This window comes from Camarhynchus parvulus, chromosome 4A (assembly GCF_901933205.1).
Source record: "Camarhynchus parvulus chromosome 4A, STF_HiC, whole genome shotgun sequence".
Taxonomy (NCBI): domain Eukaryota; kingdom Metazoa; phylum Chordata; class Aves; order Passeriformes; family Thraupidae; genus Camarhynchus; species Camarhynchus parvulus.
The window spans coordinates 6,407,942-6,422,049 of NC_044600.1; the positions used below are offsets into that span (position 1 = coordinate 6,407,942).

Here is a 14,108-nt window from a genome sequence, read left to right on the forward strand (position 1 = left end):
CAACTCAGAATATTCTGTGATTTTGTGATATACTTCCAGCCCATTGCTATTGCACTGGGTTAGCAGAGCGCACACAAGTAGCTCCAAGTTGGAGGAGCAGTAAGGAGTACCTGGAAGGGGCTAATTCTAGAGCAGATATCAGCATTTTGCAGGAGCTTATGGAGGATGTCTCACAGCAGTGTTGAAGGGAGTCTGAGATAAGAAAGATTGCGAATATTGAAGAAGTTTTGTGTAAATGAAATTTACAGAAAAGTTTGACTCCATTTATTGGGATTCTTGGGGATGGTCCTGTGCATGGCCAGGACTTAGATTCAATTATTCTTCAGGGTCCCTTCCAACTTAGCATACTCTATGATACTATGACTCTGGAAGTCTAGACAGGAATAAGGTAGGAAGGGAGAGAGTAGCAAATAACTTTATTTCTATTGTCTATGTTTTCTCCATTTAAGCAGCATCAGCAAGACTGGCAGTTTAAATTATGCTGAGAAATCTCCCAAATGGAGATGAGCCTGAGACACTCACTAAAGTAAAACTACTAGGGTATGGAAAGTCTTTGTCAGAGTACCATGGCTCTGTTCCGTGCATTTAGAAATTGCTGGTTTCTAGTTCATAAAGCTCAAGAACAGTCAGACAGGAAACCTTTTAGAAAAAAATACAGTCAGAGGGACTTACACCTTGCATCTATGATGCAACTGTAAAGTGCAATTTACAGCAGTTAGCAGAAGGAACAGGAACCATGAAGATGTGATTTCACCACTCCAAGTTACTCAAATAGTTATCTATGGTCAGCGACAAGCTGATACAAACTGCATTAACACCATGGGTGCTTTGGCTTCATCATTATTACTAATGATGTTATTACCTGAGGCATCTAATCAGGGCTGTGAGAGAAACACTATCAAGCCTGTCTGAGTTCAAAATTCATTTGGAAAATGATCTCAGGAGCTGGATTCAGTGATCCTTGTGGGTCCCTTCCAACTCACTGCATTCTATAATTCTATAATTACCAGCTCCCCAGCAGGGCCAAAGGAGCCAGTCATAAGCACAGATAAGCCTAAGCCCCTTCCTTTCCCGGGCTGCACTGGAGTCATCAGGGAACAACACCACAAACTGCTCTCATGATGGGCAATACCAGCAGGCAGCAGGGCTTTTCCCTTATCATGCATGGAAGCAAAATGCCTCATAGTGCTCCTCTTGCTTGGGAAACATTCAATTAAGGGACTCCATGAGACAGAAGTGTGGTCTAGAGAAGGGAAGGACTCTCACCTTCTTGGCAAAGCCATGTTGCCAAGCACAGGTCCCATCTCCCCATCACTTCTGTGCTGTATGAAGCTGTGTTGATGTTTCCCAGTGACAAGCAACTCCTCATGCTTCCACACTGGGGAGTGCTGGGAACATAAAAAAGGAGGGGGAGCTGTATTTACTCCATGCTGATTCACGGGTCAGTTCAAGTTAGCAGAACTGGTCAGCATGTGTGAAGTAATTTTTTACTGAAAAATCCTAAGCTGTTTTGCAAGAATATGTTCTTTTTACTGATACTTCCATTACAGGAGGCAAAAGTGCTCTTCACGAGGGGAAGTGGAGGGGCAGGTACCAATCTCTTCACTCTCGCGACCAGTGACTCGAAGAAATGGCATGAACCTGAGTCAGGCGACGTTTCGGCAGGCTACTGAGAGAAGACTTTTCACCCAGAGGATGGTTGGGCCCTGGAACAGAATCCCCAGGGAAGCGGTCACAGCACCGAGGCTGACAAAGCTCAAGAAGCGTTTGGACAACATTATGGGGCACACGGGGCTCTTGGGGATGATCCTGAACACGGTGTGGCTCTGGGGATGATCCTGCACACAGTGTGGCTATTGGGGATGGTCCTGTGCTTCCTCGCAAGGCTTCCCTCCCTCCGATTCAGGACACATCTCGCCGCCCCTCAGCTCCCCGCATGCACAAAGGGAGAACGCCCTGGCCCCGAGCTCCGGGGGCCGCAGAGGATGCAGGGCCAGCCCCGCCGCACCCCCGCAGAACGCGCGGGGCCGGGCTCGCCTCAGGCGGCCGCACCCAGGGCGGGCGGCGGGCGCGGGAAGCGGAAGCGGCGCGGGCAGGGCCAGGCCGGGCAGGGCGGGCCGGGGAGGCGGGGCGAGGAGCGGCGCTGGCGGCATGGCGGCCCGCGCGGGCCCGGCCGGGCGCCGCGGTCAGCCCAGCTCGTCCCCGGCCCGCAAGCGGCTGAAGCCGCTGCGGACGGTGGTGGCGTGGAGGGGCCGGGCGGAGTGGGACCAGGTGATGGTGGGGCTGTACTGCGGGGACAGCCGGCTGCAGCAGGACGCGCTGGACCGCGTCTCGGCGTGGAAGAGCCGGTACGGGCCGCGCGCCGCGGGCGGGCAGCGATGCGGGGCTCGGGGCCGGCCCGGTGTCCCTGGAGCGGCCGCTCTGTGCCCTCAGCCCCGGCTGTGCCCAGCCCTCGCCGTCCTGGGCCCGGGGGCGGCCGAGGGGCCGAGCGCCGCTCCCCGTCGGAGCAGCTCCACGGCCGGGGCTGTGTGGGTAGGCCGGCGGTGCAGCAGGGCAGGCGGCCCCGTCTTGTTTGGCTCCTTCATCGCGGGAGGCTCCGGGCACGCAGCTCATGCCAGGAGCACGGTGGCCCCGTGGGAGCAGGGGAGGCACAAGCCCTGCATGCCCGCAAGTTCACGGGCTGATTTCTCTGGCAGTGAGCATATCCAAGCCCCTTAAATTGCCTCTGCTGCATCCGTACACAAGACACGCCTAGGTAAAGCATCTTGTCTATGTGCTTGGTGTGTCAGTAAATATTCACTTAACGTGTGCTTAGGAGTAACCGTGTAACCGCTCCGTTCCAATAGAACCCTTCTGGAAAGAGCCTTTGATGCTGTCTCAGCATACCATTTCTTAGGCTGTAATGTACTACAGAGCACGAAATGTAGTGGGAAAGCTGCCCTTTTTACAGGGTGAGTGTATTTGTGTGAGCCTGCTCACCTGGTTTTCCTATGCCTCCAGGTACGGTCCAAAAATGCCTCTTGCAGTGGACTCCACGGCAGAACTGATTCGCTGTAAGGTCCTCGATTCATCTGGCAGATTGAAGTCACACGAGCTCATCCTGTCTTATGGGCTGGCCCTTGTAAGGTGAGGGCTCTCAAGGCCCTTGTGCTTTTGAGAGAAAGACCTGGGCACATGTCATTATTCCACAGTGTCTGAGTTCACTTTGCATCTCTGGGACCACAGCATTGTATAGTACACAGGGAGTTTGTCTCAGAAGTTCCAAGTTTCTCTGCAGCTCTTGATAGTAATTTATTTTTTCTGTAACCTCCATGCAGATTTGTCAACTTGATCACAGAAAGGAAGCAGAAGACTGTCAGCATTCCTCTGAGACAATTAGCGAGAGAGGTAACTATTGAATTAAAGTTGCTTGATAATTTACACGTTATTAACAACACTGAGTGAATGAAATTGTGGGGGATCATTCTTTTGTAACCAAAATAACAGATATAGAGGCTTGTTTATTCCAGCTGCAAAGTTTTAAACAGGTTTATTGCAACTGGATATAAAATTTGTTCTTTGAAGTCACAATAAGAGTAGCAAAGGCTGATGATCATTAAAGATTTTTGAATTCCATGTGATCAGAATTCTTGGATTTACATATGTGTAGTCCCACTTGACACACTGTCACATGTTTTGCTTTCTTGGTGTCTGAGATAGGAAAAAGAGCTAAATCTGTGGTTTATAAATCCTGGTCTTTGACAAGCAAGGCTATACATAAAATCCATCCATTTGCAGGTATTTTCATCTCTTTTTCTTCAGGTGAGCTTTTCCTCTCATGTGGAGGAGGAAAGGTTCAAGCTGTAATTGTAGTAGCAGCACCAACTTGAGTCCTTTAACTGCCAGGTGCACTGAGCATCATACCTGGGACTGAACAAGTTTTAACAGTGAAGGATAGACAGTATTTGAGACTCTTCTGTATATGTTTGGGCCCCTGTGTGGGAATGATGAATTGATTTTTTTTTTTTTCCTGGGTTTTTGAGAAAAGTTCTGCTTCTCACTTTTTAAAACTGATCAAGCTTAAAAGCAAAGGTCCTGCATAGTTAAAGGTAGTTGTCCTCAGGAAAGCCGCAAAAAACTGCATGAAAATTATAAATTTCAGTATTATATGTGATATTATTCGTGTCTTTGATACATAGTTATCCAGAATGAGAAGCAATTAAACTGTATTTAAATAGATGAGACAGTTACATTAGATTACATGTAACACCTCTGTCTAAAAAGAAATCTCTTGTTGCATGTAGCACTGAAGGACTTGAACTGTAAAATAGAAGTTTGTATGGATCCTAGGCCACAGGAGAAGTGGCGTCAGAGAGCTGGGGGATCTTGGCCCACTCCTGAAGTGGGAAGCAGGGGAACTACAGCGCAGGAGTGGCCAGGAATGTGCTGTTCCCATCTGGTGGAGGCTCTGTGCAGCTGTGCAGGGCTGGTGCAGTGGAGCAGGGGGTCAGCTGCTGGCTGTTGTTGCAGGTGGACATCCCCGTGTGGGTCGTGGATCTCCGTCACGAGCTGACGCACGGGAAGCTGCCGCGGCTGGCCCTGTGCCGCAAGGGTGAGTGAGTGAGTGAGTGAGTGAGTGAGTGAGTGAGTGAGTGAGTGAGTGAGTGAGTGAGTGAGTGAGTGAGTGCCACCAGCAGCTGCCACTGGCAGGGCTGGCTTTGAGGCGCATTGTCTGGGGTGGCAGTGCCAGAGCTGCAGGCCCTGAGGGGAGCACCCCTGCCTCCATTTTGGGGTGCTGCAGGACAGGCAGGGAGAATTGTGATATCAGACTCTGGGAGGATTTGCCACTGCCCTGTCAGGATAGCTGACCTATGTCCTGTGGTTCCTCACAGGACAAATGTTCAGAGGCTTTCTCCTGTCCCCGAAAAAATTACTCGAAACAACAACAGCTGGTTGCAACAGTTTGGTGCTTTTGCTTTTTTACAGCACAGGAAGTTCATCTTGGGGAAATAGTTAAAAGCTTTTTCTGATGGTTTAGTGATACCTAAGACTTTTAAATCCTATTTAGGGAGAAATATGGATACTCCAAGCCTGAGTGAATGACCAGCTCATAGCATTTAAAGAGACTCCTGGAAATTTTAGGTGAAGGCTTAAGAATCCGGTTAAATAATCTTCAGCATGGTCCTTAGATTGAATTGGGAAAATGCTGATGGAAGTAAAGGCATTTCTTTTCCATTCTATTTATTGTAAGCATAATGTAGTCCCTGCACAAAAAAAAAAATCTGTTATTGTTGTAGATGCTGTGTTGACCATGGTGATACTAAAGCATTGATAGATTTTTCTCATCTGTATGCCACTGCAGGGACCTAGCTGCTTCTTAAATTTGACCTAGCTTGAGCAAGGTGCAGTGCCATAGCAGTGTCCAATAATTTTTTCCCCCCAAAAAATATGATGGGTAGTTACTATGTCTGTGATACTGGATTGGGGTTTTTTCCTTCCTGGTTTCTTTCTGGAGGTTGGTTTTGGTTTGGTTTTGGGGGTTTTATTTGTTTGGATTTTTTAAACTTGTTAACGTTTTCATCAATGGAGTATTTTGTATTTTCATCAAATGATTAATAGCATTTATTTTCATAATTCAAGTTAGCAATATGTCACCTATTATTTTTTGCCATAACAAAGAAATCCTGACTGAGAAGATGTTTTCTGTTCTCTGTTAGGTTGCGATGTTGTGCTGGAGTGGCTACGAAAGATGTATTGGAACCGTCAGCTGGGCAATAACTTGTGTGAAGAAGATGAGGATGAGGAAGAAGAGCAGGAAGAGGTGGAAGCAAATGCAGATATGGATGGTGATGCATGGGAGATTCAAACCCCACAGCGTGAGGCCTGTCAGAAACACAAGGAATTCCATGGTAGGTGTTCCTAGAACAACAGCAGATATAAGGATTGGATATGCTAAAGAAAGCAGATTAAATGTGTCATCTTCTAGCATAAAGATATACCTTCAGCTCAGGTTTTGGGATTCCTTTTTGGGTCTTGGTAGATCCTGGTGTTGACTGACTGGTTTAGTAGTGTTTCTCCAAATTTTTAGTACTTTGTGAATAGCTGTAATGCTGCTGCAATTGATGCAAAATGCAAGTATAATGAATACAAATATGCATCATGATATAAACTGCATGTGGGAACAATTTCTTCCTGCACTGATCTAGGAATTTGGTTTTTAGCTGTCTGTGTTTATCCAACTTACCTGTCTTTGGCTACTGTTAGTGATAAAACATGGAAATCGTGGTTCAACCCCACTTGAGAAAATTCATGTTGCTGGAAAAGTCTGGGAGTTTTGCGAGCCTTCAGTGTGTTGTCTCAACAGAATTGCTGACTTCATTTGACTGACGCCTTCCTTGAGTGTTAATTTAGCAAAATTAAGCAGCTTCTTTAGATACAAAATTCCCTTACATAGTTGATCTTCTGCTTAAATGATATATTTATGTTTATTTCTAGAAAAAGTCAGAGATGTTCTGATATCTTACAAGAATGAGCAATTCCGGGTAAGCGCACTCTGATGATCAGCACTTTCATTAATTCTCTTTTCTTTCTTGGGCAATATGTTTTCTTTTCCTTGTTGTCTTAGTTCCTTGCTCAGATCTGTTTGCTAGTGTTGTCATACATGGCTTGCCAAAGGAAGACTTCACTACAGAGAACAAGCAATTTGAGCTCTGACAGTTCCTAATGTGGGCACTTTGTTCAGGTTTATAAAGGAGATCTGTGCTTATTGGAGATTCCAAGAAAGGGGAACATTTGTGAACTTTTTCAGGTGCTGGTGATGGAGTGGCACAGGCATCTTCTTGTCATAGCAATAATGTCTTTGTCATGGGAGTGTATTTTCTGTTCATGCTTGAATTTTTCCTTCATTCAGGTAATGCAGGCTATGCCGTCTCTTTCAAAGTCTCGAGAATTGTGGTCTGATTCCTCTTCAGAATTGGACTGGATTTTGGCTCAGATCAAAGACCTGATGCAGGAAAACAGGTATGTCTCTGGTAAAGAACTGAGATGGAAGGTATGGTGCTGAACTGGGCTGTAGACCTGTTAAATTGCCTTTTCATGGTGTCCTGTAGCTGATCATGGAGAAAGCAATTAGTCAATTTCCTCAACGTCTTATATATATATAAATATATATGCCATACAAGAACAGCATTACCAGGTCTCTCAAACAAAAAATTCTCCATTCCCTCCTCACAGTTCCAGGTGTTGGGTCAGTCAAACTTGTTTCAGAACTGGGGCAGGTGGTGTTTTGATACATAAAGGAGTGAGTGTCAGTAATAAGTTTATAAACTCTCTGCTCTAGAGCAACAGTGGCTGAAGCTCTTCTCAGTGATGGCTTTCTCATCCCAAAGATGGATTGTCTGAAGATGCTAAATATCAAGTATGAAGGTGAGTGTTTCATGCATCATTCAAGTAGAAAATGCATAGCTATTGTTATGACAAAGTCTGTTCCTTTTTTCTCAATTCTCTAATTGGCTGCATATTTCTTTTATATCTGGGTCCTTAAACATCTTTTGTCCTGTTCTCCAGAACCCCTTATGGCCATGCTTAGCTACTGCTTTTGCATAAAACTTTTGGGATGGAAGGATAGCTCTTCAGCACTGAATATCTAGCCAAAATATCTTTCAAAGCTTGCATCTCTACCCTTTTCTGCAATAGTTGCTGATTTCAGGAACTCACACTAGTTTCTCTTCTACACTGAAGATTTGAAACAAATCAAAATGGATGGGGTTTTTTGAGCCTCATTCACCAGCTGCATCTTAGTTCCAAGCTGCTGCCCATATCTGTGGAGTTGCATTTATTGTTTGCAGGAGAACTAGGCACCTAGAGAGAATGAAAATAAATAAATACCCTATTTCACAGCCAAGGAACTTTCCAAGAAAGATTCTCAAATTTCCATCAGTAGAAAAATTTTAAAGCTTTTTCAGTTTTTGTTGCTTTGCTCAGTGAACCTTTTCTTTGCAGTATATTTTTTACATAGAATAGCTCTTAATTATGTGTGAAATAAGGTGAAACTGGAAAGAGATTATCAAAACAGGTAGATCTTCCTGTGTTAATAATTTTCTTGTGCTAATTATCAAATTGCTACTTATTTTACTTGCCTAGCATAAGAAAAATAATAGTTTCAGCAAGGACTTCAGGAAATATCCTGGAATCAGTGATCTGAGAACAAACCTCTTTAGTTTGGAGCAAGTCTCACCTGTATTCCATAAAAACATTACAAAACACCAATTTCTGTCTTGGCTGATTTGTTTTTTTCTTCTCATTGCAGCAAATAAAGAGGTATGGCAATTCAAAATTCCCCCAGCATTTTACTGCTTTTGGCAGCCTTTGCTGTCAGGCCTCCTTTCACGAAGTTTTACACAGATCCTAATAGAGAAAATGTTTATAGAGCTGAAGGAATGTTCTGACTCTTCAGAACTCCGGGCTCAGTTCTTGATCAACTGGATTTCTGAGTTGCTGACTGGCATTGCCAAAGTAAATGCTGGTGAGTGTGTCTGCAATTTCTCTGTTTAAAAAAGCATAAGAGTTTCTTCTGTACTAGTGTTAAACTATCCTAGTAAAGTGGTGGGACCTTTATACATAAAGTGCAGTAGCCTAATTAGTACATTTTGTCATGTGAACATAAAGCTTTTATTGTTGCATTTCTTAGACTTTTCACCTGCAACTTGTGCATGTCATGTATTTCTTAGCAAAAATTTGAAATTGTTATTGATAAGTTTGCGGCAGCCTCCTCAGTATAAGAAAAGCAAATCTCTCACAGGAAGGACCAAGCCATTAACTGCTAATTTCTCCAGATATCAATACATGTAGGAAATAACATCCTTATATGCTATCTGCTACTGTTATATGTGGTGTGTTATGAGATCCTGTTCCCAGTTCTCTTCTCCCTTAACAGAAGCCTGCCTTTATAAAATACTAAATAGTGTTGCTGTCCTTTATTGATCCTCCTATCACAGGATTTTTATGCCTTCTAAACTTACACACATGTAATAAGTAATATTTTGTTTTCAGTTCCTGACTCTTTAGAACTGTTAAAATTAGCAGACCTTATGTTTCATTCCAGAGATGAGCACTGAAGGGCCTTAATTATTCAGTGTCACAGGTTTCTGCTGACAGGGTTTTTATACTGTGACATTGTGTATCCTTGCAGAGGTTTTTACCTCTTAATTTTGGTGCCTCTTCTGTCCTCTCCTGGTCTGGCTCAGAGGTTTTGCTCTGGTCTGCACAAAGATTTTGGCAGTATCTCAGGCAGTCATAGGTTAAGATTCAGTGCTTTCAGTCAGTGCTGAGCATACCTATGATGTACCAAGATCCTGAATGCTGCTGGTTCCCAGCTGCTAAATCTTCTGTTTGCAGAGCTATCTGGAATGATACTGGGTCCCAGATGCAGTACCCTGCATTTATTTGGGACAATATTGTTCAAACACCTCTTGTGGCTTTCCTGTCTGTTGTGACATTCACAGGGCCAGCTTGGGAATGTCTGCACTGCTTTGTGCTCAGGTCTCGTGGAGCTACCTGAGCTGTCCCTGTGTTGTCAAGTCCTTTGTAACAACCTTGGTGTTGTATTTGGTTGGTACATCTGGCTGTGCACTTGGGTTAAAATGACAGCTTATTTGAGGATGGGTTCCAGTAAAAATGCAGAGGGTCGAAGGGTATATTTTTTATGACTTTTGAGCACCCTTTTGTTTTCATTATCTTTGAAGGGAAGAAAAAACAACAGTGTAACAAGCAGGTGTCTGTGAAGGAGCTGTTCCTCCATAAAGTTCCTTTGCAGTGGATAAGACTGACTGACAGTTGCTTGCAAGCTCCCTGCTGGGCAACCCCACATCTTCTTCAGCTGTAAGTTTGATGCTGTGACCTAGAAAAGGGACAGCAAACAGTGCTCTGTAACAGCTTTGGTTCCCTACCAATATGCTGAGCTATACTTGCATTCCCTTGCCTTTCTTTGCATCTTGTAGAAATTGTAACGGGTGCATATAAAGCCATGCTTGCTGCTATTCACCTCCCCATTGACTGCACACAAAGAGAAGAAGGGAAAGAATTTTAAAGGATTGCACCTTCCAAATGAAAGCAGAAGTTATCTGGGGAGGTATTTAAAGAAGCAACCTGTTCAGAAGCAAAGTGACTTGGTAGAGATGTGACTTTATTCAGGTGATAGGAGTTTACCACAGCTCCTAACTTCTATACAAGAAAACAGTAAAGCAGTAATTCAGTTAGAAGTATCCCAAGTCCTTAATTTTAATCACAAAGACAGAGTATTCCAGCATCCACTGACCAGGGAATAATCAGATTTTGCCTGTTAGATGAGTTATGTGAGCCAGCTGGAGAAAACAAACACTTAAAAGCAAAAAAGACTCCAGATGACGATTTACCAACCCTTTTAAGACTTTTCCGTTGCCTTTTTCCTCTCTAGGATCCTCACCATCATGAGACCTCGCTTGCCACGTTCTTCTCGGAAGAACCTGCTCTACCTTGCTTCCATTTACACAGAAGGAGGGGCCCCTCTGTCCAGTCCAGGCCTCTCTTCAGATGGCAGTGAACAGCCAATTTATACTATAGAGAGCTTACAGTGGAGAGCCAGGCAAGAAAATCAGGTTAAAAATCAAGGGCAGACTGTAGAGAAACAAGAAGATGTGCCAGAGAGAGACAATGGTGTAGAGGAAGTGGAAGAGGAGGAAGAAGAGATGGTGACTGAAGCAAATGCTTTGGAAGGACTTGCTCATTCTGGTACCATGGTGGCCATTGCTGAGAAAAGGGCAGCACTGCAAGGGTCTGCCTGGCAGATCACTGCAGGTAAAAAGTGACTCTAGGACCATGTTCATCACTGACAAATGTTAATTGAAGTGCAAACACATCCCAGCCCTTTGGGGCTGCCACAATTAAACTGTGCTTCCAAGTCATCTAAATGCCAAATTACTGAAAAATGTGGGTTTTCCAGTGTTTTGTTTATGTTCAGGAGTCATTTCACTTAAGCTTGTAAAATACTGAGAGTGTGTTTTCCAGGAGTATGCTATTACTGTCTTATTTATTTTTTATTAAGCTTTTCCAAACTCTTTAAAATTTCAGTGTATCCAGCTGATGGGACAGCATATATGCCAGCTGAGAATGGTGAAGAAAATACAGATTCTTGGACTTCTGTTTGTCAGACTTGGGGATATTTGAAAGCACAGTTTGTCTGTGAACCTAAGTTCCATGCTCTGGAAAAATGGTTGTTGTGACATGGTGGCAAACAAAAGAAAGGAGCAATACAGGGTTTTAGAAGGAATAATCAGCATATCCAGTGTTTTGTTAGCTTTGTTACAGTAGCTGTACTTTCTCATTGCGGTTGGAGGTCTCTGTAGCTAAGAATTTCTGAGTCGTGGAGGGACTCAGACACAGGAGGAGGAAGTTGGTGGAGAGGAGCTGGAGTCAAAATTACATTTAAAGGAAAAAAAGCAGCCCCTAGAAGACTGAACTCTTGTACTTCATTCACTGGGAAATTTTCTCAAGTAAAAAAAGAAAAAAAAGAGACATCTTAAATATGCTGATGTGGACAGCTTGTTGGAACTGGATGTTTTGAGAACAGAAGCAAAATTGTCCTCTGCTTCTGTAACATTGGTGCAGATCATTTGCTGAATGGCTGAGTTGCAGGGGGCAGTATTTGTGGACTGGGGGAGGGTGATCTTGTGTTTCAAAAATCTCTTTGGGAAACTCAGACTTCTTGTTTTGTACTGTTTTTATCTAGATGAAGTACGATGGAAAGACTTTCCTCTTGGGAAACTCCCAGGTCAGACAGATGACCCTGATGGTCTCATGTTGGATAATTATTCTATGATGTCCCTGCTTGATCAGCCAGTGAGGGATGAGTGGAAGCCTCTCAGTACAAAGTGAGTAATGGTGTGGGTGGGACTTTGTCCCTGAACCATGAGATGCATTTCTCTCTCTGTGCCTTATACCATGTGAAAAATTAGGGCTGAGGTTTCCTTTTTACTTCTATTTAAATAGTTTGACCAAAATATCTACTATTGTCTCTAAACCTAACCCTACTGGTATCCTTTGAGCACACCATCTTCTAATATTGCTATCTGCACTCCTGCTGCTCTGTTTTAAAAGAAACCATTCCAAGGATTATGAAATACTGCTGTTTAGCAGGTATCAGCACAGCCCCAGCAGGCTTGAAAATTGAAGTTTCTATTAGCTGGGGCTTTGATCTTCAATATGTTGGCAGTGCCCAGGGACCTTTTAGAGCTGTAACTAGTAATTTAGAACTGCAGATCTGACCTCAGTAAAGAAACACAGATTGTTCTGGAAATAACAGGGACATTCTATCAAGTCAGATCATCTTTGTTACTAAATGAAGCTCATTTGAAATGTTTTAATAGGCTCATTATTTCACACTTTGAAGTCAGAGGAACTTAAATGCTATAAGCTGTCAAATTAGTTTCATGACACACATATAAACCCATCTCCTAGTATTTTAATCCAAGGAATGCTTCAGAATGTAAATGAATTTTAGTTATTTTCCTTAACACTTGATTGGACAACCTTCTAATCACTGATTCCTTTCTGTGGTTGGTGGGCTCAATCTGGTAGCAATATGAAGGACTGAGAATCATGCAGCCTGGGATATACTTCACTGAAGAAATGTTGCACATGTTCATATTTTCACATATTAGAGTTGTGTTCAGATTCCAAGCTTTCAGTTTCAAATCTGAGAAGGGCTTCCATTTTTCTCCATCCTCTTGGTCATCCTCCCTGGCATCAAATTATTGACCTTCCCTTATCAGTAACATCCTGTTCTTTTGTAGAAAGATGCCCTAGACTGCATTTTGAAATATGATTTAGTAATGGTGAGGACTGATAGTATATTAATTCTAAAAAGCTACAAGCCAGATTTGTAAATTTCAGGCTGTTTTTTAAACAGTGTAATGTGTCATGCAACTGATATTACTAGAAAATACTCATGTAGAAAATGAGAAAGCACCTACCAGGCCAAAAGTAACATGTGTTTGTTTCTGCACCTCTTTGTTTGGGGAAAGGGGCAGACAGTTTGTTCCACTCAGATTACAGCCTGGCAGGATGCCAAGGGAAAAAAAAAATCTTAGAAAGAAACATGAGGAAAACCTGTTGCTACCGCAAATAGAAAGGGGCAGAACCTAATTTATTCCTGTAGCTGTGCCTGGAAACAATCCAGGTTTCATCAGGAGTGCTACAATGGCAGCTTGTTCATTACTCTTACTTCCCTTGCATAGCAGCTCCTCCATTTGCCAAAGGACATGTGGTGTTAGAAAGGTGGTCTGACTTCCCCGAGGCAGATTTTCTTGACTGTTTGCATTTTCTTCTATGTAGAAACCAGCCCACTGCTAATGTGCTTTATTCTCCTCCTCACAGCTCTGCAGAATTGAATATTCCCATGACAGGAGGATTGTTATGGACCCAGAACGACTTCCATAAAATAAAAAGTGGCCTTCAACTTTTCTGAGACAGCAGCAGAGTGCTCTGTGACTTTTAGTATTGCACAAGTGGCATGGAAGATCTAGTAATGATGGTGGGAAAATAGTCACTCCAGGAGAAGTTGTTGTTGCTGTGATTTATTGATTTTTACCATGTAAAATCAATGTTTTATAAAGGTCTTGTGTTTTTAGTTGCATGTGCAGTGGCCAATGTCTTGCTTAACCAGTTGAAGTTTGCCAAATAGAGTTAAGAGTATTTTAGAATCCCTCCATGTTCCTTAACTTTTTCATAAATAAATACAACTGACTGGAGGCAAACCTTGCTCGTGGGTGCTGTTCCTCAGTTTTCACTCTGGAAGGTGTCCTCTGGCCCAATAGTGAGACTATTGATTGATCCATTCTTATTTCATTGATGCTGATACTGTCCTGGTGGAGTGATTGTGCCAGGATAAGATTGTGCTACAGTTTTCACCTGTCTAGGATTTCACATGAAGCTTCAGGGATCAATCCTAGCTACAGCATGGCTGAATGTGATATGTAAATAACTTTGAAATGTTTTTGTCACGATATTTTTTCAAGTGATAGTCTTGAAGCCACTACTGTCTCTTTTTGATTGAAGTGTTTTGCTTCATGTTACTTCTGTTCATGATTTTCCTG

The 14,108-nt window shown here is 43.3% G+C and overlaps 1 protein-coding gene across 1 annotated transcript; it reads left to right on the forward strand.

Moving 5' to 3' along the window:
* The first annotated feature begins 2,125 nt into the window (after positions 1 to 2,125).
* LAS1L (LAS1 like ribosome biogenesis factor) lies at positions 2,126 to 13,769 on the forward strand. Its single transcript, XM_030967409.1, has 13 exons — positions 2,126 to 2,348; positions 3,001 to 3,126; positions 3,318 to 3,387; positions 4,510 to 4,591; positions 5,697 to 5,888; positions 6,475 to 6,521; positions 6,890 to 6,999; positions 7,319 to 7,404; positions 8,288 to 8,503; positions 9,723 to 9,858; positions 10,433 to 10,812; positions 11,744 to 11,885; positions 13,390 to 13,769. The coding sequence occupies exons 1-13, from the start codon at positions 2,152 to 2,154 to the stop codon at positions 13,478 to 13,480; spliced, it is 1,875 nt and encodes a 624-aa protein (XP_030823269.1). The 5' UTR covers positions 2,126 to 2,151; the 3' UTR covers positions 13,481 to 13,769.
* Positions 13,770 to 14,108: the final 339 nt, after the last annotated feature.

What these genes read in the sequence shown, in the direction of transcription:
- LAS1L (XM_030967409.1), top strand. Translation starts at nt 2,152, where the DNA reads ATGGCGGCCCGCGCGGGCCCGGCCGGGCGCCGCGGTCAGCCCAGCTCG. An exon ending in GTCTCGGCGTGGAAGAGCCG is followed by an intron (nt 2,349 to 3,000) that starts GTACGGGCCGCG and finishes CTATGCCTCCAG; the next exon opens with GTACGGTCCAAAAATGCCTC. An exon ending in ACCCCACATCTTCTTCAGCT is followed by an intron (nt 9,859 to 10,432) that starts GTAAGTTTGATG and finishes TTTCCTCTCTAG; the next exon opens with GATCCTCACCATCATGAGAC.